The sequence below is a fragment of the Chiloscyllium plagiosum genome, chromosome 6 (genome assembly GCF_004010195.1).
Source record: "Chiloscyllium plagiosum isolate BGI_BamShark_2017 chromosome 6, ASM401019v2, whole genome shotgun sequence".
NCBI lineage: Eukaryota > Metazoa > Chordata > Chondrichthyes > Orectolobiformes > Hemiscylliidae > Chiloscyllium > Chiloscyllium plagiosum.
This window is the reverse complement of record NC_057715.1, coordinates 65204825-65228403: the sequence shown is the minus strand read 5'-3', so window position 1 is coordinate 65228403 and position 23579 is coordinate 65204825. Positions and strand designations below refer to the sequence as shown.

At 40.6% G+C, this 23579-nt stretch overlaps 1 protein-coding gene across 1 annotated transcript in view; it reads right to left on the bottom strand.

The window, feature by feature from the left end:
* Positions 1 to 2651: 2651 nt before the first annotated feature.
* The window catches only part of LOC122550652 (interleukin-18 receptor 1-like), a 62670-nt gene continuing 41742 nt past the window's right edge, over positions 2652 to 23579 (bottom strand). Inside the window, exons 8-12 of the mRNA XM_043691730.1 lie at positions 20871 to 21016; positions 19701 to 19844; positions 17410 to 17574; positions 7272 to 7652; positions 2652 to 3527 (exon numbers count right to left, since the gene is read on the bottom strand). Of these exons, the coding sequence (XP_043547665.1) occupies positions 7300 to 7652; positions 17410 to 17574; positions 19701 to 19844; positions 20871 to 21016 (808 nt within the window). The 3' untranslated portion in view covers positions 2652 to 3527; positions 7272 to 7299. The remainder of the gene's footprint in view (positions 3528 to 7271; positions 7653 to 17409; positions 17575 to 19700; positions 19845 to 20870; positions 21017 to 23579) is intronic.

Sequence of the window (23579 nt, the reverse complement as noted above, 5' to 3'; positions counted from 1 at the left end):
CTCCCACAGTCCAAAGATTTGCAGATCAGGTGAATTGGCCAAGTTAAGTTGCCCATAGTGTTAGGTGCATTAGTCAGAGGGAAAACGGGACTGGGTGGGTTACTCTTCGGAGGGTTGGTGTGGGACTTGTTGGGCCGAAGGGCCTATTTCCACACTGTAGGGAATCTAATCTAATTATGGAATAGAATACATAAACAGGAGATTTGGAGAGTTTCCTGATTCTAGGACTGGCTGTTAGCTGGCTGGGCACAGCCCATGTACAAACCAAACAAAAATAAAGGGTAACTTGGTGACAGGATATCGATCTCTGTGCAATTCTTTTGAACAGAAATCAAGGAAGTGATAACCATGATGCATGCAAAGGGTCACAACTTCAATACTTCTCTTGTGGAAAGGAGGCATCAATAATCCAAACACATAGCTTCCATTTGGGAGAAGGGATCTCCAAGTGGAAAGAACCACATTTGGTGCCCATGCGGTCATCAGTATCCCTTCCTGGCAGTCCCCAGGTTGCAACAGGTTTCATTCTTGAGTCTGATTGCAAGTGAATTTGTGTGCAAATTAGAACACAAAGCAGAACAAGATAAAATAGCCAGCCATTCATAAGTATGGAAATGCCATGTATTGAATCGTTAAAATTACACCCCTATATGGGATTGTATTCGTAAATGTGAGCATTCATAGATCGTATGTTCATAAATTGTTCCCTTCCCCATCCATATATCATTCCCGTGGCCTTTTTGAAGAAGCAGTTAACATTCAGGCAGCATCTGCCCAAAGAAATATTCTCGAGACCACTAGAATTCAGAGGTGATACATTTATTGTGTGCCTGCATGGTGCCTGAGTAATGTATGAAGATTACAGTTTTTCGGTGTTGCCTGTTGACAAGTTCTGCTTGCTGACAGTCTTGGAATGATAGAAGATCTTTAGGCCAAGCTTCCAATTCAGACAGGAAATAGTTTTTTTTTAAAACTGAAGTATTCATAATACCAAATAAATAGCAGAGAGGTGTTTGTTTTTCTTTAAGGCTTCTTTATTATTGGCTGAGAGTCAGAGAGAGAACTCACTACAAATTGCTATAATAACACCCATCCCAGTTCTGTGAAAACATACAGGAGTCTTGAAGTTGTTGTTAAATGAAGAGCATCACAGAGTCAAAACTTTTCCGAGTCTGTTTGCTCTACAATTAATCCATAAAACTAATTTCTTATCTCTTCTGAAAAGGCTTTTTATCCCAATAGTTGTTGCTTGTCTTGGAAGAATGAAACATATATTCAAAAAATGTAACATTCTTGACAAGGTAGATACTGCGAGGTTGTGTCCTCATTTGAGAGAATCTCAGAATAATGAGTCACCCATTTAAGACAGAGAACGGAATATTTTCCTTCAGGCAGTTATCAATCTTTGGGATTCTTAACTGCAGAGGCCTGTTGAAATTAGGCCATACTTAGATAGAAAGACAGATTTATTATCATTAGACAGATTTGTTATCTTTAAGGGAATCAAAAATTATGGTGATAAAGTAGGCAAATGGATCACATCAGATATGAGCTCATTGAACATCACAATGGTCTCAATGGGCCAAATGGCTTACTTGTGCTCCTATATCTTATTGTCTTAAACAGCAATTAATTTACAGTTCTTATTGACCTTTTGACTTTTCATATATAAGAAATTACATGATAAAGCCTCTTCAACCCAGGGACATCCAAACAGTTCCACATTCCAACTTCTCACTGTTCATGCATTTATATGCATTCCTAATAATAGGGAGCGATGAAACTAATTTTTGTGCCTGTTTATTTGAGATAAGAGTGTGTGTTGGTGCCTGGTCCCAACGTCTAACATCTGGGCTGATTGTCCTAAATAACTCATTATACAGACAGACACATCTGTACCAATACTGTATGTCCTGTGTAATCATCATTAACAAAAGCACTTATCAATGTTTTGATTGAGAGAACTGCTTGCTGGTGTAGATTTCTGGAGAGGCTGTTGGTGATTGGCACAAGTTAATTAGAACTAGCAAAAGAGCATGGTGACACAGCCTTAAAATTAGTACAGCAATTACAAAGTTGCTTCACCATAAAACCTATACAAAGTGTATATACAATCATTGCATAAAGCCAATCAGTGTGCTAAACCTGTTAACATGTTTCACTTCAAATTATTGCAGGAAACATTCAACTGATACATGTTCATAAGCAATAAGAAAAGCTATATAGCTACAATAATATTATTCTTAAACTTATAGAGCCAAAGCCAATCCTCAATATAGAAGTCTCTTCTATAACCTAAAAATGACTGCTTCTCTTTGAGGCACTGCAAGTCAAAAGTCTAAATTAATTTAGGGCATGGAGCTGAAGGCTTATAGCTGTTCTCCTCACATCCCACAATGGACATCTGTCTTATGTAACAAGTACAACTGATAAGTACTAATTGCTGGAATAATATCCCTGAGAGTTTTGTGGTACAGTGGTATTGTCCCTGTCCCTACTTCTGAGCAGGAGATCTGGGTTCAAGGAGAAAGTGAGGTCTGCAGATGCTGGAGATCAAAGTTGAAACTTTATTGCTGGAACAGCACAGTAGGTCAGGCAGCATCCAGGGAACAGGAGATTCGACGTTTCGGGCACAGGCCCTTCTTCAGGATCTGGGTTCAAGTCCAATCTGCTCCAGAGATGAACATTAACATCTCTGAACAGATTCTAATCCCAGGAAAGATTATTGTGGCACAGTAGCAGTATCCTTACCCCTGAGACAAGACGTATGGATTCAAATTCCACCTGTTCCAGAGTGTGTCAATGCACTTCCGAACAGGTTGAGTAGTGCAATGGTAATGTCCCAACCTCGTGTCTAGAAAGCCTGTGTTCAAATAGCACCTGCTTCACACATGAGCAGACTGATTAGAAATATCTATAATAGCCCTGCAGTAGCTTGCAACTAAACCATAAGATAGCTTTACCCAAACCAATCTCTTAGTATTGTTTCATAATCTTGAATGTTGCAATGAGTTTACTTCTTGTTCTACTTAGAGAATGCAGTCCCACTTCACTCAGCCTCTCAACGCAGGACCACCTTCTAAACCCATGGACCTAACTTTATTTTGCTTCATTTTATCAATCCTGCGACCATTAAAATACTGTACTATTTTCTTTATTTTGAAAATCTAAGCCATTTTGAAAGGAGTTTGATTTTGTACAACTGTGCAATAGTCCTGATTGCAACCAAGATACACATCTGTTCTTGCAATGAATTCAATCAAAACATTTTAAAGAAGATGAAGATTTGTAGCTTGGGTGCTCGTTGTTGTTTAAAGAAGAGGTTGGTATTTGGATTGACATTTGAGATTCACAAGTTACAACAAATGAAAATGTCAAGTTAGATGCAATTATATGTATAATAATCAGATTGCAGATACTTCCTGCCAATACTCCAAGATTACTCAGGCATTAGCCAGAATTATAAGTGAAAGGCTTCTTCAATTTGATACTATCTTCAGTGGTTGATTGTTGGCCAACATGGAAGCCTGAAAACAAAAGAACATTTTCAACTCGTTATTTATGCTTTCTTAGTGGGAAAAAGGCACAGTCACTAAACAACAATTAAAAATCAGTCAGAAAGTTTGGTGCTGGAAAAGTATAGCCAGTCAGGCAGCATCTGAACAGCATGAGAGTCGATGGTTCGAGCATAAGCCTTTCATAGAACATAGAAAAGTACATTACAGAACAGGCCCTTTGGCCCACGATGTTGTGCCGAGATTTAATCCTAATGTAAAATATAATAACTTAACCTACACACCCCTCAACTCACTGCTATCCATGTACATGTCCAGCAGTCACTTAAATGTCCCCAATCACTCTGCTTCCACCACCACAGCTGGCAACACATTCCATGCATTCACAACTCTCTGCATAAAGAACCTACCTCTGATGTCTCCTTTATACCTTCCTCCTAATATCTTCAAACTATGACTCCTCGTAGCAGTCAATCCTGCCCTGGGGAAAAGTCTCTGGCTATTGACTCTATCTATTCCACTCATTATCTTATATACCTCGATCAGGTCATTCCTGAAATGTCGACTCTCCTGCTCCTCGGATGCTGTCTGACCAGCTGTGCTTTTCCAGCACCACACTTTTTGACTCTGATCTCCAGCATCTGCAGTCCTCACTTTCTCCTAACAAGTAAAAAGCAGATTACTATGCATGCTGCTAAACTGAATTAAAAGCAGAAAATACTGCAAAATACCCAACAGTTTAGGCAGCATTTTTGTAATGAAAGAACCAGTTAATGTTTCAGGTCTGTGGTCTTTCATCAGAACTAGAAACATTTTGAATATTTCCTCATGAAAGGTCATGGGTCTGAAGTGAAATGTTAAAACACTTGAGTCAAGGTGTAATTTAGAAAAACAATGACTCAACGTGTTCAAACAGGATGTAAACTGTGAAGTTCTGAATGAAACTGTTAGGCTTGTGACTTATTTAATCACCAATTCTTCAACTTATATCTCAAAGGTTCTCCAATTGTAATCACAAGGTGGCATAAAATACAATAAAATAGACCCAAACTTGAAGATGATGTAGGAATCACATGGTTTTCACATTCCTGGAGAAGGCTGTTGTGTACTCTTTGGCTAGAAGAATGGAGTAGGGAAAAATGGAATCCTAAACCTTTATCAAAGACTAGTACCATCCTGAATAAGTTTAGATTTTGTCCACCTTTTCATGTGCTGACACAAATCTACACAAAAAAAAGTCAGAGAAAACTCTTCAGCACCAAAGTTGACAGAGAAAAAAAACTTCTGGAACATAAAAGTAAAAATATAAAATAGCATGTAACATTTCTGGGTATTTTAAAGCAGCATCCCATTGTCCTTGATATCACTATAATTAAGTGGATTTGTATTTCCTTTGACCTATCCCACTGTAACTCTGAGTATGTTTTAGTAGATCAATGACTTGAGGTTGGGAGTCTTCTCATTTGGCTGCAAGTGACCTTCACAGGGAATTTGACAAAAAGTAGGGCAGTCCCAACTAGACAAGTAACAGGAAGCCAATATTGTAAAATGTAAGGTTTAAGTTAGTCACACTCTTGCAGTACTTCAATGACCAATCGAAAATCCCTGATCTTGATTCTGCTAACCTGTGCTTCAGATTTCTGAAATATTCATGTGGGATGAAGGGAGAAGCCCCGTTGTGAGGTAAGTGGATGCATAGATTTCACAATGCCTTGATTTGGTAATTTAAACACTGAAACATGATGATTAGTTTCTATGTCAGATACTCAACTGAGCAACAGTGCTTTCTCTCTTTCTCAGTCTCCATATCTCTCTCAGGGTAAAGGTTAAAATGATCCATTAACTATTAAATCATCACAGCAGAAACAAAATGGCTGTATTATTAATGCTGAATGCTCCAAAGTTCATTAAAATAAACATAAAGAACTGCAGATGCTGAAAATCTGAAATAAAAACAGGGAGTGCTGGAGAAACTCAAAATGTCTGGCAACATCAATAGAGAAAAAACATAGTTAACATTTCATTAAGGTTGACTAATGGATTAGCACAGTGGGGAGGTCTTTTTTTCAAAAAAATGAAGAAGTGTGTTTATTTTGATTAATTAACATGTTTATGATGTTGTTTTAAGATATTATTGCTTTGAGATGCTTCTTTCAAAGCCAATGTGTTCATCTAGATAAGGGTAAGAGCCATGGAATAAGGTAAAACTTTGAGAATGATTCTGTTTGATGAATCTATTTAAAGTTTGTGAGAAGATTTGATACGTCTACAACACAAATTCCCAGCTCGGCAAACAGAACCACAACGATGAACCTATTTATAAGTTTATAAGTGCAGCTGTATTTTCTGGACAGATTTTAAACAATTTGAATCCATATCAAGACTTGTCATTGTTATTATATGATTCATTTTTCAATAGTGTGCATGGGGTGAGTGGGCATGGGGTATGCATGGGGTCGTGGAAGAGATATTGAGGGCAAGGAGGTTTCATGGGGAGTCACTCGATGTTCAGGAGGTGAGAGTGGTGTGGGCTAATGGGATGAAATCTGAGAGAACTGAGAAGGGAGCTCTAACCATTCTGTCTCAGCACTCAGCATTTCTGTGACTGAATTCATACTGTTTCTGGCATGGATGGCTTGACTTAATCCTGATCCAGCTCCACAAAGCGAAAACAGTGCATGCAGGGTCAGGTGAACTAAAAAATTTCCTGACTCAAACTTTATGCCTCTTTGGTAAGAATCTGGCCCTCACTCTCATTTCCAAATTGTCAGGGCATATTCTCTTTAAAACATCTGATCAATGCCTACATAGCTCAAGTTGCACATTATGGAAAAACAAAAAGTGCTTGAGGGATGTTGCTTCAATGATACCAATGGTGAATGCGTAAATGGCAGCCAGTACTCCTGTATGCCCTCAGGGAATTTGAATACTCTATAAAGTGACACTGTGTAAATGAATTATTCTCTGTAATACTGTACAAATATCAAAAACAAATGACACTTGCAGTGAATCTTAACATTCATAATGAAACTGAGTACAAAGTACAAATTCATATTTGCCTGTACATCAAGTTCTGTCTGCATCTATCAAAATACAATAGCAACACCTGGACTTGCTATACTCAACAAGTGCCATTTAATGGTTAGTAGCTTCAGAAAAATTATATCAGCTTTCTTGCAGTTATTGTTTCTTTAAAGATGCTTTAAACGTGAGCCAAATTTGTACTGTTTCCTGCTAAACTTACACCAGTGGATTAATTTGAATATGATGTGGAGGTGCCGGTGTTGGACTGGGCTGGACAAATTTTTTTAAAAAATCACACAACACCAGGTTATAGTCCAATAAGTTTATTTGGAAGCACTAGCGTTTGGAGCAATGCTCCATCATCAGGTAGCTATGGAGCAAGATCATAAGACACAGAATGTCTAGCAAAAGATGTTGCTACAAATTCTTTGTCTTATGATCCTGCTCCACAGCTACCTGATGAAGGAGCAGTGCTCCGAAAGCATGTACTTCCAAATAAACCAGTTGGACTATAACCTGGTGTTGCGTGATTTTTAACTTAATTTGAATAACATAAACACACAAATAATTGCTATTATGGTGTTTCTTCTAAACTGTTTTTCATCTGAATCTCACTGAAATGGAAGTTGCTAGGATCCAAAGTCCACATTATCACTGACGCAGAAACGTATTTTGCAAAATTGGCATAAATATATTTTGAATCAATGTTAGGGAAACAAAATTATAGCAAACCTGTAACTTATTTGAATCAGTCATTATTTTATAAAGCCACATTACGTTGTGAATGTTTTGCTCGCTGACCACCATTAGCTGGCATCAAGTATCGCACCTTCTTCCAGAAATAAGAATTTTTCAAGGCCAACTTATTACCCTTCCATTTCACAATTCTTTTTGACTTCAGAACAAGTTGAAGTGACTCTGGTAGTAACTTAGGGTTGCTTATAGGTTTAAATTCAATAAGTATTGGTTTTATTTTTCTTTCAACCAATACTTGATACAGTCCAGTCATTAGTTCATATGTAGAGCTGCATTCATTGTCCACATATTCTTCACAGAGAATTATAATCAATCTTCGGCATTTGTTTACATAAGAAAGTATATTATCTGCAGAGCCTGTAAAAGAAATTAAATATCAATTCATTAAAAATACCATTTGGCAAAAAAAATCTTGAATATCACACACATAAATCTCAACCTGTACATAGTCTATTTCTTTGCTGTTCACTCAAATTATTTCCCAGAATGCTGAGCAATATGTCAAATGTGATCACAATGGAGGGAGCTGACGCAGCCCTTTAGTGACATGAGAGAACTGTGGGAAAATATGGTGAGAATGAAAAAATCTTTCTTGACATCCAGAAAACAAAATGTTCGATTTACCCCTTACAGTTTAAATGGTGAATTCTGAATTCATGAGTAAGTGGCAGTCAATTCATTGCCAATGTATTTGCATCTCATTATCAGCTAATCTCATCTCATTTCAATGCCATCCACTATTCTTCCAGCATGGTGAGAGACTAGATGGTACCACTTTGAAAGTTGAAAGGAGAAGTGATTACCTAGCACACATGGCTTGCATGTACAGCTTCAGTTCTTCACCACTACATGTTGGAGTTTATGGTCACCTTACATTGCAATGTTCGGTCAGCTTACTCTTTACAGTGACGCATTTTATGGCTGTTAGCTTGCTCTCTTAGTGCTCACTCACAGCAGCTGACATTTCTTTTCTCTTTGTGCATTGTCACTTCAATGAGAATTTACAGGGTCATAGCATCTCTGTTTTGACTTGTTTTTAAGTGCTCATACAAAGACAGGCACTGAAAACAACAAACGCTGGAGATCCCCACGGGTCAGGCAGCATCCATGGAGAGAGAGCAAGCTAACGTTTTGATGATTTTTCTTGAGAACTGATGTGATGCATGGAGAAGGCAGTGGGGGGAGGGGAGTGGGGGCATGTTAATGCTGAGGGAAGAAAGGATGTTGATAGTTCAGCAGTTTATCATGATTGCCAGCAATGATCGGTCAAGAGCTGGTCATATTGCCGTACAGCACCATGCTATGTCAGTGTAATATCTATAGTATGTGTGAGCAGCTTATAGAGCAAGCACATTAGATGTGCTTCAATCAAATACCCATGTCAGAAAGCCAAAGGGGAATAGATGTTAGTGGAGTGAAGACAACTACAGTCAGCATGGGGTTACTGCCACATATAGTCTATGGGGTTGGCCAAGGACAGTCAAATGCTGATGTATTTCCAAGTCAAGATGGTGAGTGGTTTGGAGGGAACTTGCAGCTGGTGCAAGTCCTTGTCCTTCTAGTGTGAGTGGTCATGAATTTGGAATATACAATCTAAGGAGCTTTGGTGAAGATCTGCAGTGCATCTTGAACATAGTACACGCTGCTTCCACTGTCAACCAGCTTTCAAGGATCTGTGCCCTTTCCATCCTGGGACTGGACCACAGCTGGCATTCTTGTAGGTCAGGTCCAATCAGTCCAAGATCATAATTGAGGAACTGGGATTGGGGCATGCTCAGTCATGGATGTTGTCATATATGGGTGTTGCACGGTCAGGCCTGGGGTTTGGACAGTAAACATCATAGGAATGGGAGGTGATTATTAAAGGACAGTCCATGTAGTGCAGTGGAAAGTAGGAATTCCAAGTCTGAGTATGGGAAGCATTACACTGTGGTGCTGAGGGAGTAATGCCAGTGAAGGGGAAACTCTAAATATAAGGCTGGGAGCTGGGGGGACACTGTTTTTATTTTACAAGTCACCACACACCTGGCTTCAATGGGAGGACAGTGGTTAGCTATTGCCAATGGATCTGGCAATGTGGTAAGCAAAGGGCTAGAGGGGAAAATTGGGGATATTAACCAGTAAATAAGAAGATTGGGTGACAACCCTGGGAACCTTGACAGCTAATGAGTTTGGAAGTGTCAACAGTGTAAAAGGATTCATGAAGTTGGAATTGGGATTCTTGTCAGGGGGAGTTGAAATTCACTCAGCAGAGTGCAATCTGCATGCCGTTCCATTTTCAACTGAACCTCAACATGCATAAGGAAGAAAGGTAGATGCAACACATTCACAGTCGATGGAGCAAGTGCCGTTTGTTTGATCAGGTGGGGCGAGGTGCACATGTTTGGACAATGAATCTGAATCATAGTAATTAAGTCATCCATTCTTCAATGAGTGTAAGTTCCTCTGTTAGGCAAAAAGGTAGAATGAACCTTTGCCTCCAGAGAAATGTAAGCTCATGAATGATCACATTCACACATATACAAGGTGGTTGGAAGTGTGGAACATGAGAAAACACCTGTCCAAAGCAGTCACATTACCTTTGGCCTCAGTGATAAGCCTTGGCTGCAGTCATGAACATAAGGGATGAAAGATCCCCAAAATCTGCTGGAACACAGGAATTTTTTACAGATGACCAATGCTTCACCAATAAAACTTCTGTCCTCCTTGGGATGTATAAAGAGGCAGCTTAACGATGAAACAACAACCAATTAAACCAGACCCTACATAGCCAAAATACCAACCAACCAGACATGAGATCATAGAAAGCACATACGAATTTTCAGATGTGAAAGTTGTTTTTTTTATTGATTCATGCGATGTGGGTGTCAACAGCTGGGTCAGTATTTATTGGCCATCTCTAGTTGCCCTTGAGAAGATGGTGGTGAACTGCCTTCTTGGACCACTGAAGTTTAAGTAGACTAACAATGCCACTACAGAAGGAATTGCAGGAATTTGGCCCAGCAACAGTTGAGGAATGCTGATGTATTTCCAAGTCAAGATGGTGAGTGGCTTGGAGGGAACTTGCAGTTGGTGCAAGTCCTTGTCCTTCTAGTGTGAGTGGTCATGAATTTGGAATATACAGTCTAAGGAGCTTTGGTAAAGTTCTGCAGTGCATCTTGTTGATAGTACACGCTGCTTCCACTGTCAATCGATGAAAGAGGGAGTAGATACTTGTGGGACGTGGTCCTGATCAAGCAAACTACTTTGCTTGAAGAGGAGGCGATGGCCTAGTGATTTTATGATTAGACTCTTCATCCTGATTTATGTTCAGGTGACCATGGTTCAAATCCTACCATGCCACATGGTGGAATTTGAATTCAATAAAAATCTGGAATTAAGAGTCTAATGATGACCATGAAATCATTGTTGATTATTGGAAAAACCGATGTGATTCACTCATTTTCTTTAAGGAAGGAAATCTGCTGTCCTTACTTGGTCTAGCCTACATGTGATTCCAGACCCACAGCTCTTTGCTGCCCTCTGAAATAGCATAGCTAGTCACACAGTTGTAACAATCACTACAAAGTATTTGCAAAGATCTGTCACCCATGCCACCTATGTGCCCTCACAGCATTTTTCTTTTCCTTTTCCACTACGTTGAGATGCAGCCCTGAGGTCTGTGGTGGAGGAAATATACTCTGTGGTGGAACCTGTTGGCCTAGATGATTTGGGCAGACACTCCCTGGCCATTTGTGCCTCGAGGCCCCTCGTTCCTATCGGAAAGATGTTGTGAAACTTGAAAGGGTTCAGAAAAGATTTACAAGGATGTTGCCAGGGTTGGAGGATTTGAGCTATAGGGAGAGGCTGAACAGGCTGGGGCTGTTTTCCCTGGAGCGTTGGAGGCTGAGGGGTGACCTTATAGAGCTTTACAAAATTATTATTAGGGGCATGGATATGATAAATAGATAAAGTCTTTTCCCTGGGGTCAGGGAGTCCAGAACTAGAGGGCATAGGTTTAGGGTGAGAGGAGAAAGATATAAAAGAGACCTAAGGGGCAACTTTTTTTACGCAGAAGGTGGTATGTGTATGGAATGAGCTGCCAGAGGATGTGGTGGAGGCTGGTACAGTTGCAACACTTAAGAGGCATTTGGATGGATATATGAAGAGGAAGGGTTTGGAGGGATATGGGCGGCAACTTTTTTACACAGAAGGTGGTACGTGTATGGAATGAGCTGCCAGAGGATGTGGTAGAGGCTGGTACAGTTGCAACACTTAAGAGGCATTTGGATGAATATATGAAGAGGAAGGGTTTGGAGGGATATGGGCCGGGTGCTGGCAGGTGGGACTAGATTGGGTTGGGATATCTGGTCGGCATGGACAAGTTGGACCGAAGGGTCTGTTTCTATGCTGTATATCTCTATGACTCTATGACCTGCTTAGTGCCCATCCTATGTGCATGCTCACCCCTCCCCGATTGCACCCCTCCCCTTCTATAGAGTTGGGGATTGCAGACAAGTTGAAGCTGGAAGAGCTAGGCATCTCTGATGTGTCTTGGGAGGAAATGAATGGGTGGTCTCTGTATGGTCTCTCCTCCATCTGGGTGCCTGCTGCCACCAGTCTGTCTCCATGGGCACTTGCAGAGGCACCTGAAGTGAGGTCAAGGTCCTTCATCCCACTCTCCCCTGCTGCTGATGCTGCCGGCAAATAGCTTTGGAGTTCAGGTCTGCATGCATTTCTGGCAGCCACTGAGTGTTCTGCAGAAGCCAACCTTTCGACAGGGAGAGCCAGACCCAGCAAGGTATTGGTGGACTCTTTCAACTGTGGACTCTTCCAATAGCTTTTCAAATGTCTGTTACAACACTGCCTCCTGTTTCCATGACTTCCGTGCGACAAAAGGATTGAGGGAGATGAAAGTGTGTGGAAGAACTGTTGGTGGTTGTGCTAAAGCAGCAGAGGTGGGGAGATGTCTGAGTGAGTGAGTGGGAAGTGCAGAGGCAGCAAGGGCAGTTTAGGAGGTTGAAGCAGGTAGGTGCCATCAAGCGGAAATGTAGCTTGCAACTGCGAGCGCTGTACACCATTAGTCTCGTTGGTGATGTTGTGCTGCTGCAGAGGTAAAGCAAGTGTGAGGAAGCATAGAGAAGACAGTGGCACTGTAACTTGCCGAGTGCAGAAGATCACTAATCATGTATCCATCTTTTGCTCCCATCTATTTTCTTCTGGTATTTTCTTCCCTCCCATGTCAGTGGTAGGGAAGCTACTGGAGAAGGTACTATACCCATTTAGAAGAAAATAGGCTTAACAGTGATAGGCAGCATGGCTTTGTGCAGGGAAAGTCATGTCTTACAAACCTAATAGAATTCTTTGAAGAGGTGACAAAGTTGATTGTTGAGGAAAGGGCTGTAGATTTTATATACATGGACTTCAGTAATGAATTTGATAAGGTTCCCCATGGTAGGCTGATGAAGAAGGTGAAGTCACAGGGGTCCAGGGTGTTCTAGATAGATGGTTAGAGAACTGGCTGGGCAACAGGAGACGGAGTGGTAGTAGAAGGGAGCTTCTTAAAATGGAGACCTGTGACCAATGGTGTCCCACAGAGATCTGTGCTGGTACCACTGTTGTTTGTGATATGCATAAATGATTTGGAGGAAGGTGTAGGTTGCCTCATTATCAAGTTTGCAGATGACACCAAGATTGGTGGAGTAGCAGATAGTGAAGGGGACTGTCAGAGAATACAACAGAATATAGATAGATTGGAGAGTTGGGCAGAGATGTGGCAGATGGAGTTCAATTCTGACAAATGCGAGGTGATGCATTTTGGAAGAAGCAATTCAAGAGCAAACTATAAAGTAAACGGAAAAGTCTTAGGGAAAATTGATGTACAGAGATATCTGGGTGTTTAGGTCCATTGTTCCCTAATAGTGGCAACGCAGGTCAGTAGAGTGGTCAAGAAGGCGTATGGGATGCTTTCCTTCATTGGACAGGGCATTTAGTACAAGTGTTGGCATGGTGGTGCCGAGTTGGAAGCTTGGGACTCTGATAATGTGGGGGGAGGGGAAATGAGAAAACTGTTGAAATCCACATTGATCCCATGTGGTTGCAGGGTTCCAAGGCAGATGAAGGGCTTATGCCCGATTCCTGATGAAGGAATTCCTGATGAATTCCTGATGAAGGGCTTATGTCCAAAATGTCGATTCTCCAGCTCCTCAGATGCTGCCTAACCTGCTGTACTTTTCCAGCACCACAATCTTGACTCTGATCTCCAGCAGCTGCAGTCCTCACTTTCTTCAAGAGCTGGCAGGTCATGTTACAGTTGTATAAGACTTTAGTTCTGCCACATTTGGAATACTGTGTACAGTTCTGGTCACCATATTAACAAAAGGATGTGGATGCTTTAGAGAGGGTGCAGAGGTGGTTCACCAGGATGTTGCCTGATATGGAGGGTGCTAGCTATGAGGAGAGGTTGAGTAGATTAGAATTATTTTCATTGGAAAGAAGGAGTTGGGGGTTGCTGATTGAGGCCTAAAAAATCATGAGAGGTATAGACAGGGTGGATAGCAAGAAGCTTTCTCCCAGAGAGGAGAGGTTGAGTAGATTAGAATTATTTTCATTGGAAAGAAGGAGTTGGAGGGGTGCTGATTGAGGCCTAAAAAATTATGAGAGGTATAGACAGGGTGGATAGCAAGAAGCTTTCTCCCAGAGTGGAGGACTCAATTACTAGGGATCACAAGTTCAAAGTGAGAGGGTAAAAGTTTCGGGGAGAAATATGTGGAAGGTTCTGCACGCAGAGGGTGGTAGACGCCCGGAACTTGTTGCCAGTGGAGGAGGTAGGGGCGGGAATGATAGCATCATTTAAGATGTATCTAGACAGATACATGAATGGGCAGGGAGCAAAGGGATACAGATCTTTAGAAAATAGGTGGTAGATTTAGATAGCGGATCTGGATTGGTGCAGGCCTGGAGGGCCAAAGGCCCTGTACTTGTGCTGTAAGGTTCTTTTATAGACAGATGTTTTTATCTTTGAGGGTACCAAGGGATTTGGGGAGAAGGCAGGAAAATGGAATTGTTTTATAACTGCAACAAATAGCTCAGCTTCTAGTTGGAGGTTAAATGGTGATGATAACTGATTTAACCTACTTAATTATGGGTGGCACGGTTGCTAGCACTGCTGCCTCACAGTGTTAGAGACCCAGGTTCAATTCCCACCTCAGGTGACTCTCTGTGTGGAGTTTGCACATTCTCCTCATGTCTGTGTGGGTTTGCTCCGGTTACCTCCAAAAATGTGCAGGTTAGGTGAATTGGCCATTCTAAATTGCCCGTAGTGTTAGATGTAGGGGAATGGGTCTGGGTGGGTTGCGCTTTGACAGGTCAGTGTGGACTTGTTGGGCCGAAGGGCCTGTTTCCACACTGTAAGTAATCTAAACCTTATTTTGCCTGATTGAATGTTTATTGCTTGAGACCACTGAGGCTAAAATTGACAAAAATGAAATAACTTCCAGTATTTACGTCAATCAAAAAGTAATGTTAAATCACTGTATTTGTTATTGTGTAAAACTATAATTTTGAGAAAATGTTTTCTCTATTTTTTCGGACTATTTCAAGCTGTGATGCTAATGCTGACTGATATGCGTATCAGTAATTTTCACACGATGCAGCAATTCTATATAAAAAAACTTTGCGTGACAAGAGACAATTAACCTTCACCCATACAAGTGCCAGATAAAGACCATCTCCAACAAGAGAAAATCTAACCATCATCTCTTGATATTCAATGAATCCCCCACTATGAACATCCTTGGGGATACCACTGACCAGAAACTGAACTGGACTTGACATATAAATAATGAGTTGACAACAGCAAGTCAAGACTAAGAAACCTTCAAATGATAACTCATCTCTTGACTCCTCAAAGCCTGACAACCATTTAAGAGAAACAAGGGATGTGTTCGGCTCCAACAACCCACACAAGAAGGTTGATACAATCTAGGCAAAAGCAGCCCATTTGTTTCGCATCTCATCCTCAATCACCTACACCCTCCATCACTGAAGCTCAGTAGCAGTGGTATGTGTACTATCCATAAGACGCACTGTAGAAATTCACCAAAGCTCCTCAGGTATCACATTTCAAAACTATAATTGCTGCCATCTAGAAGGACAAAGGCTGCAGATACGTGGGAACACCACCAACTACAAGACCCTTTCTGAGTCACTGTCCATCCTGAATTGAAATATATTGAGGCTCTGCCTGTGTCGCTGTTACAAAATCCTGAAACACCCTTCCTCACAACATTGTGGGTGTCCCGACACTAAATGGACTGCAATGGTTCAACACAAACCACAAAAACCTTCCATCTAAGTTCAGTGGGTAATAGGAAAGACAAATAAAATGTTGGCCTTTATTTCAAAGAGAATGGAGTATAAAACGAGTGACATCTTGCTAAAACTATGCAAGGCATTAGTCAGGCCACAGCTGGAATACCAAGAGCAGTTTTAGTCTCCTTATCTGAGGAAAGATATAATGGCATTGGAGGCAGTCCAGAGGTGGTTCACAAAGATTGATCATGGGTATGGAGGGACTTTCTTCTGAGAAAAAGTTGATTAATTTGAGATTGTACTCATTGGAGTTTAGAAGAATGAAAAGTGACCTGATGGAAACATGAGATTCTTAGGAAACTTGACAGGGTAGATGCAAGAGGTTATTTCCCCTTGTGGGAGAGTCTAGGACCAGAGGAAATAATCTCAGAGTAAGGGACTATACGTTTAAGACAGAGATGAGAAGTAATTTCTTCTCTTACAAGGTAGCATTTGTGGAATGTATAACATTGAGGGCTGCAGAAGGTGGGATATTCAAGGCTGAGATACAGATTTTTAAGCAATAATGAAATCAAGGATTTTGAGGAAGAAGCAGGAACGTTCAGTTGAGGGTTATCAGATCAGCCATGATGTCATTTAATGATGGAGCATACTCAATCGGCTGAATGGCCTAATTCTGCACCGACATCTTATGGTCTATGATCATCTTATTATCTGGTGGTTGGGTTAATAAATGATGGTCCAGTCAATGAAACGCACACCCCCCATATGAGTTAAAAACAAAATGATTTAAAATATCTTCCATTCTTTCTTCAGTAACAAGTCTGATTTTCATTGCAGATTCATTCCATTCAGTGCAGATGGTGGTTGGCAACAGGAGCCAGTTTGGTAGTTACTAAGACATTGGGCAGAATGTTGTAGGGGCCTGAATGACATGGGCTTTGACAAAATCACATGAGAAGTCTGACTAGGCCGATCTCGATGTGAGGAGCTAATTGCTGCATCTTTCAACTAAGTTCCAGGCATTGAAGCGAGATTCTCAGTAGGCAGCACTGAGTTGCCTATTGAAGTCATATTGTTTGTTAATGAAGATCTCACCTTATGAATTTGCAGCTTCCTACACTATTGCTCACCATGATGTGGAGGTGCCGGTGTTGGACTGAGGTGGACAAAGTCAGAAGTCACGTGACACGAGGTTATATTCCATCAGGTGAAGTGATGAAGGAGCAGCACTCTGAAAGCATGTGATTTCAAATAAACCTATAACTTGATGTCATGTGACTTCTGGCATCACACACCACAGACAAACTAGACTCTGACAATTCTTGATCCAGAAATCAGAATGGCTTCGAAGTGATGAAGGAGCAGCACTCTGAAAGCATGTGATTTCAAATAAAACATGTGACTTCTGGCATCACACACCACAGACAAACTAGACTCTGACAATTCTTGATCCAGAAATCAGAATGGCTTCCTGATGGCTTCAGCTCACCGCTGGCTGTAAAGAGTTTTCATGGTGCTCACCACACGACACCATCTCTGGGCCCCAGCCACATATACCTCACAACCACAAACAGTGGCACCTGATATTTGCCAACCTCTCAGGATCCTCATGGCATCTCTCTAAGTATAGGAGACATGAATCTAAATATAAATAGATTAATAGCTCAGTAATTTTGTTGATAATGAAAAGTCTAAGTTTCCTTATTTTGCAAGTGTTTCTTTCACCTCCAAATTAACTGAACATACTTGTAATAAAGCAGGGCACTTTTCCATTCTAGATTTAGCAGAATAAAGTAAAAAATAAACCGAGAAATCTTACTTCCTCCTGGAGGAACATTACGTTCAAATATACACAGTCGGTATCCAAATTGTTTTTCTAGAATTGCAGGTAATAGTTCAAATGCAAATTGTTGCTCTTCCTTAGCATCAAGGAGAGTCTCGTTACTTTTAAGAAGTAACACATATGCATCATATTCCTTATCATCTGAAAATTAAATCCAAAACATTAGCAGCAATCAGTGTAATTAAAGCTTTTTTTGCATAAAGACCACTAGCAATTATGATGAGCAATAAATGCTGGCCTTTCCAGTGATGTTCACATCCCACAAATAATAAAAGATTTCCAATTAATGCGTAGCCACAATAAAACTGGAAATTCCAGTTTCTATATATCTTGTGGAAGCCCCACTATACGCTCTGAAAACACGTAATTTTGCAAAAACAAAGAAAGTCCTATGCCTGAGTAGTACTACTTATGCACAATTTATGGTTTTAAATGTAGTTAAAAAAAGGGAAATGTTCATGCCTCAGAGTGTACTTTGTTAGATCAGCAAGACTTTGACAATGAATTTAATCTAGCAGGGTATTACACTACAAGGTCTCCTCAGATTATGTTAGGACTTCTATCAGAGTTGTTATTGGAGATGAGAGTTCAGTTTAGCTTCATTTCTGTTTCTGAATCATACAGTGAAGGTTCAAGGCAGCAAGTGGAACCTAGAATTATATGAGGTGTAGGATTTTCCACACCTACAGCTGAAATGGTGGGAAACACTAGCTGTCCTGGAGCCTCTTAATGCACAAATGGGCTGCTACTAGACTGGACTGACACTACCAGCCCTCAGGGACAGGGAGTCGCATTACAGAGATCTATCAGTCAATCAGTTTTTCGGAATCAAGGTGATATTGAATCAGGATCGAGGTCATTGTGAGAAGGTTTGCTGTGTGTCAGGTCGACAGAGTAGGACTAGTGAGGAGTGAGAAGCTGGGAATTGAGAGACAAGAAGGGACGATTAGAGAAACATGTTACAGCACTTTAAGGATGGACCTCTGATGGGTTCAGGAATCCCCTTAAAGGACAGTCCACCACCAGACCATGCAGGGAATCCCACCACGTTGATTGTTTGGCCTGACCCTTTTCCCACACTGGTTAAATCCCAGCAGTGGTGAGATGAGGCTGGGAAGGGGGAATTAATTCCGATTATAGCTTTAATTGACCTATTGGTGGGAGGCCAACCAGCTCCTCTCCACTGCTGGTATAATAGTAATGGGGCAGGGGTAATGGGCAGGCAATGAAGAGGCCCCCTTGATTTAACAAGCACCATGTCTTCAGATTCACCATCTTGGAAACTGTAAAATCCAGTCCATGGTTGCTATATAAATATTAATATACAACAAATAGAGTGGTCACTGGTTCACTCAGAAGGATTAACCCTAGGCATACTCCAAGGAGAGGAGAAAGTGAGGGCTGCAGATGCTGGAGATCAGAGCTGAAAATGTGTTGCTGGAAAAGCGCAGCAGGTCAGGCAGCATCCAAGGAACAGGAGAATCGACGTTTCGGGCATAAGCCTGAAGAAACGTCGATTATGCCCGAAACATCGATTCTCCTGTTCCTTGGATGCTGCCTGACCTGCTGCGCTTTTCCAGCAACACATTTTCATACTCCAAGGAGAGGCCTATGCATTGATGCTTTTGATGTACTGCTGAGGCATTTCACACAGTGTTAGCTTTGATTGTATCCCATCGAGGAGAATGTACTTCAAAGACAAACACCGAGAGGAAAGTATTGGGAAACCACCCCACTTACTCATCTCTGGAAAATTACTCATAGGTTTGTTCCATATGAGTTGAGGTAGGACCTATGACTGGACAGTATGCCAATTTAACAATATTGACCAATTTACAAGTACAGTGGCAACTAAAACAACCATGATTTTTCATACTTGTGTCTGGATGTAAGAAATGCAAGCCAGGGTACATTTATTGCTGTCCCTCTTTGTTCTTAGAATAAGCTAGTGTTTGTTTTGCTGTGTTATTATAGTTCTTGTGGTACTCAGTGTAGTGTATGATTGAATAATGCAAAATGTTGACTTGATGGTGTTGTCTAGATGATGATTGTATGTGTTTGGAGGGCAACCTGTCGGTGATAGTATGCCCATCGACAAGAAGATACAATAAACTTGCATTTGTACAACAATGATCACATTCTCAGGTCTTCCCAAAATGTCTATGAATGACTTTCACACAACCGCTGCGACACACAGAATTACTGCTTTAAAGTACAAGAATTGCGAGTTTTTTTTAACAAAACAATTAACTGTTTAATATTCTTACCTTCGAGAGTATCATCTCTACCAGTGAGATCTCTGAAGCAAAGGACAATTTGTACATGGAAGTATACACATACAATTGCCACAAAGACAAGCACAACAATAATGGAAGTTAATAATTTAACAACTCCATGAACATTGCTCTTGCCTACAGGAGAAAAAAAATTGTGAATAATTAATGCTGCTGTCACCAATATTTTTTACATAACAAATACATCCTCAATGACATCAGAAAAAGGTGACATAAAGGTACGGGTGGCACAGTGGTTAGCACTGCTGCCTCATAGTGCCAGGGACCAGGATTCAATTCCAGCCTCGGGCAATTGTCTGTATGGAGTTTGCACGTTCTGCCCATGTCTGTGTGGGTTTCCTCTGGGTGCTCTGGTTTCCTATCACAGTCCAAAGATGTACAAGTTAGGTGAATTGGCCATGCTAAACTGCCCATAGTGTTAGGTGAAGGGGTAAACGTAGGGGAATGGGTCTGGGTGGTTTGCTCTTCGGAGGGTCGGTGCGTACTTGTTGGGCCGAAGGGCCTGGTTCCACACTGTAAGTAATCTAATCTAAACCCGTTCAACTCAAGATTATTTTTCACACCATTTTCTTATCTGACGTAAGGCACTTACATTTTAAAAGATTATTTAAGCAAAAAATTCCAAGATACTGTTTTGTTTCCCAGCCCTGTCACATGTGCACCATAATATTCAACAGGTGGATTCAGATATTACAAAGCATTGTTTTATTGTAATGTTCAAAGAAACATTTCACAGGTTGTGGTTAAGTCCATTAGTTTTCATTGACCAATTGTGTGAGACTTTGTTTTTGTTATATTTTAGAAATTTGGCCCAGCTTTTGAATCTGCAGTCCTTATTTTACATAAATATCAAAAATTTTCAGGCGGTAATTCAAATCCAGTGGAGTTCTAACTCACATATTGTATACCAATTAGGGGCTGTTTTCACCATTCACGTCCCACCTGCAGTTTTAATTTTGGCTGGAGTAGTAACATTGATGGAGGTCAGCATGAAAGGGACCAGAATCTGAAGTGCTCTTTCAGTAATTTCATTGTTTGCAGGGCCAGGAGGATCAGTAGTATTGAGGCACTCAATTTTCCAGAGAATGCCAGCCATTTCCCATCTACTTCCTCCCCATGTTAGCCACAAATAAAGGATGGTACCTTTCTCTTGCAGAATAATGTATCCAGAAACCCTCTGGTTGTAAGTTGTTAAAACACAGTTAAAGTTTTGATTCAGATGCTCCTCTTTAATTTGAGTAAATACCAATGGACGTATAGTATACTTTCCGTTGCTTATAATTACATCTCTGAAATATACAATGAATTTTACTTTGATAAAACAATCGCAATCTACCAAATTTATACCAAATTTGTAGCGTTACAGATATTTGTAAACATGAAGTTTGTTTTTCAGTTTTTACATCTACAATTCCCTTTGTACAGCAATTATAATTACATAAAAATTAAATCAAGTCTTGCATTTATTTATTTACACATAGAAAAACATTTCAGGATGAATTTTAAAGGTATGACTAAAAAGGTCAAAGCAAAAATTGAGTGATTCAAAAAAGTAAGTAAAGGGGTAACATAAAGCAAGAGGAAGAAGGGTCCAAAGATGGATCTTTGGGGTTTTCTGGAGGGGACCATGTCAGTACCGAAAAGCAAAGCTATAATGGGATTGGAAAGGTGTCAAGATTCTGTAGGAAGTTGAAGTGATTACATACTTTAAAGACTCCAGATCAAGGAGGACAAGGAAGAAAAAATGCAGAATTGTCAGTCACACTTAGAGAGAATATCAGTCAGAACACCAGTTAAAACCACTTCAAAGAGGGAGGGAAAGTCAAATGGGCATAGTATAGTGGGCAAGGACCAAGGAACAAACAAATAGGAAATGCTGGAAAAGCTCAGCACATGTTAGGAAAGGAAGATGAAATGCCAATGGTTGTGCACTAAATGTTAATCTGGTGTCCAGCAGCAGTTGAAGGATGCCTTTGATAAATGAGGGTGGTAAGTGTCAGATTTTCCCTAAGAAGGCCCATAGCCACCATTTTAAATATTTGTTAATTTAAAATGTTAAGATTTTTCATGTGAAGCAGAAAACAGCAGACATACTAGCCCAACTCTACAGTTGTTAAGACCACCAAACTAATCCTCCTCCTCCTCCCCAGCAACCACTGTTCACTTAAAGCTTTTCTGGGACCTAAATGCAGTCAATTTCTGATGTGGCACATGGCCTTTCGAATAGTCAAGTAGCCAATAAACATACCAGTGGCTTTCATGCAAAACGTTAGAAGTGGCTGAGGCCCAATTTCAGACTTGTGCCTTACAAGTGGGAAGCATTCCACAGACTGCTGAGTCCTGGGCCCATTTCTAGCCTGCAACCTGCTCACATATGCAGATCCTATTTCATTCGTTTTTCAAAGCTAAATCAGAAGTATTACGCTTTTGAGCTGTCACCCTCCTTACAATCCTCCATTGGCCATTATACATTTGAAGCTTAACTATTCCTTCATCTTGAATATAAGTGCCCATTTCCTTCACTATCTCCTATTCCAGTTCTCCTATTTCAGCTCTCATCTTCACCTCCTTAAGTCCAAGGGGCATCAACTTCCATGCATGGGTAGAGCTATTTTGATCTGATCCAGCTTTACCAGAACACACTTGTCTTTATCAAAACTACACAATATGCTGGGGTGCTTTGGAGAAGTGTAGATGAACCAAAGTTCCTTTTTTACTCTATGTTCATTTGTCTCCTTTGAACCATGTTTCCTGTCCTCACTATCACTTCTAAAATAAATGAGAAGTTCATAAAATTACTTAATCTCCCAACTAGACATCATCCATTTAGTTGCCACTGCTGCTCTTCATTGGCCAGCATCCTGAATCTCGCCTTCTCCACCTGTACTGAACCCGGTCTAATGCTGCCACTGTCCTTCTCTACAAAAATCAAGCTCATTCCATCTCCAAGACCTAACTGCACCTTCAATCCCATTTTCATTAACTGTTCACACAGCTTCCATTCCTAATCCTCAGGCTACCAAAGTTGTAAGCTATTCCCTTAACTCAAACTTCAGTGAGCTTCCTTCTTGCAAATGTATCATAATGGAAATTTTCATACTTTCATTTAGGAAAATAAAGATTCAATTGTGAAACCTACAATGAAATCACAATGAGTTGAATTGCAAGGCTTCTGCTCATGATTCACATTAAGCAAAGTTTCAAATAGTTATGAAAGCCTTTATTTGCCTCCAAACATGCTCTATTACAAATAAACCTTAATAAAACATTGTAAATCATTAAATATGTGAAATATATCATTATTTACCATGTGTTCTTACATTACAATGGCCTAACTTTACACAATGAAAAATGTTGGAAGATAGATCCAGAAAACAGCCTTTTCTGCTTGGTGGAGTGTTTCCATATGAGTGTGATACAGTCCACCATTCTATCAATGCACTTAAACATATCTTCTGTATTTTCACAGTGCAGTGTGAAATCTCTGAATCATCAGCTCAGGAAACAGGCTGGTGAGCAGGCAGTAATTCCTGGGACACTTTAGGATGCTTGACCTCCTCAAGCTCTCCTATTGCACAACCTACTGCATCTTTGCTTAACTCATCCATCACTTCCATTGGGCAGCATAAGGCGTCAGCCATCTCAGTGAACATTTCCACGCCTGCCTCTGCTGGCCTCGCACAGACAAACAAATTGTCAGCAGCTTGGTTGGTCTCTTGTGGCATTATCATAGCCCATTTGAACTCAATATGTTGGAAACAGTTGGCAATTGTGGCTTCCTCAACATCTATCACATCTTCCTCCTCATAAAGATTGCCTGGAGAACAATTGGATTGAACTCCTGCTTTTTCT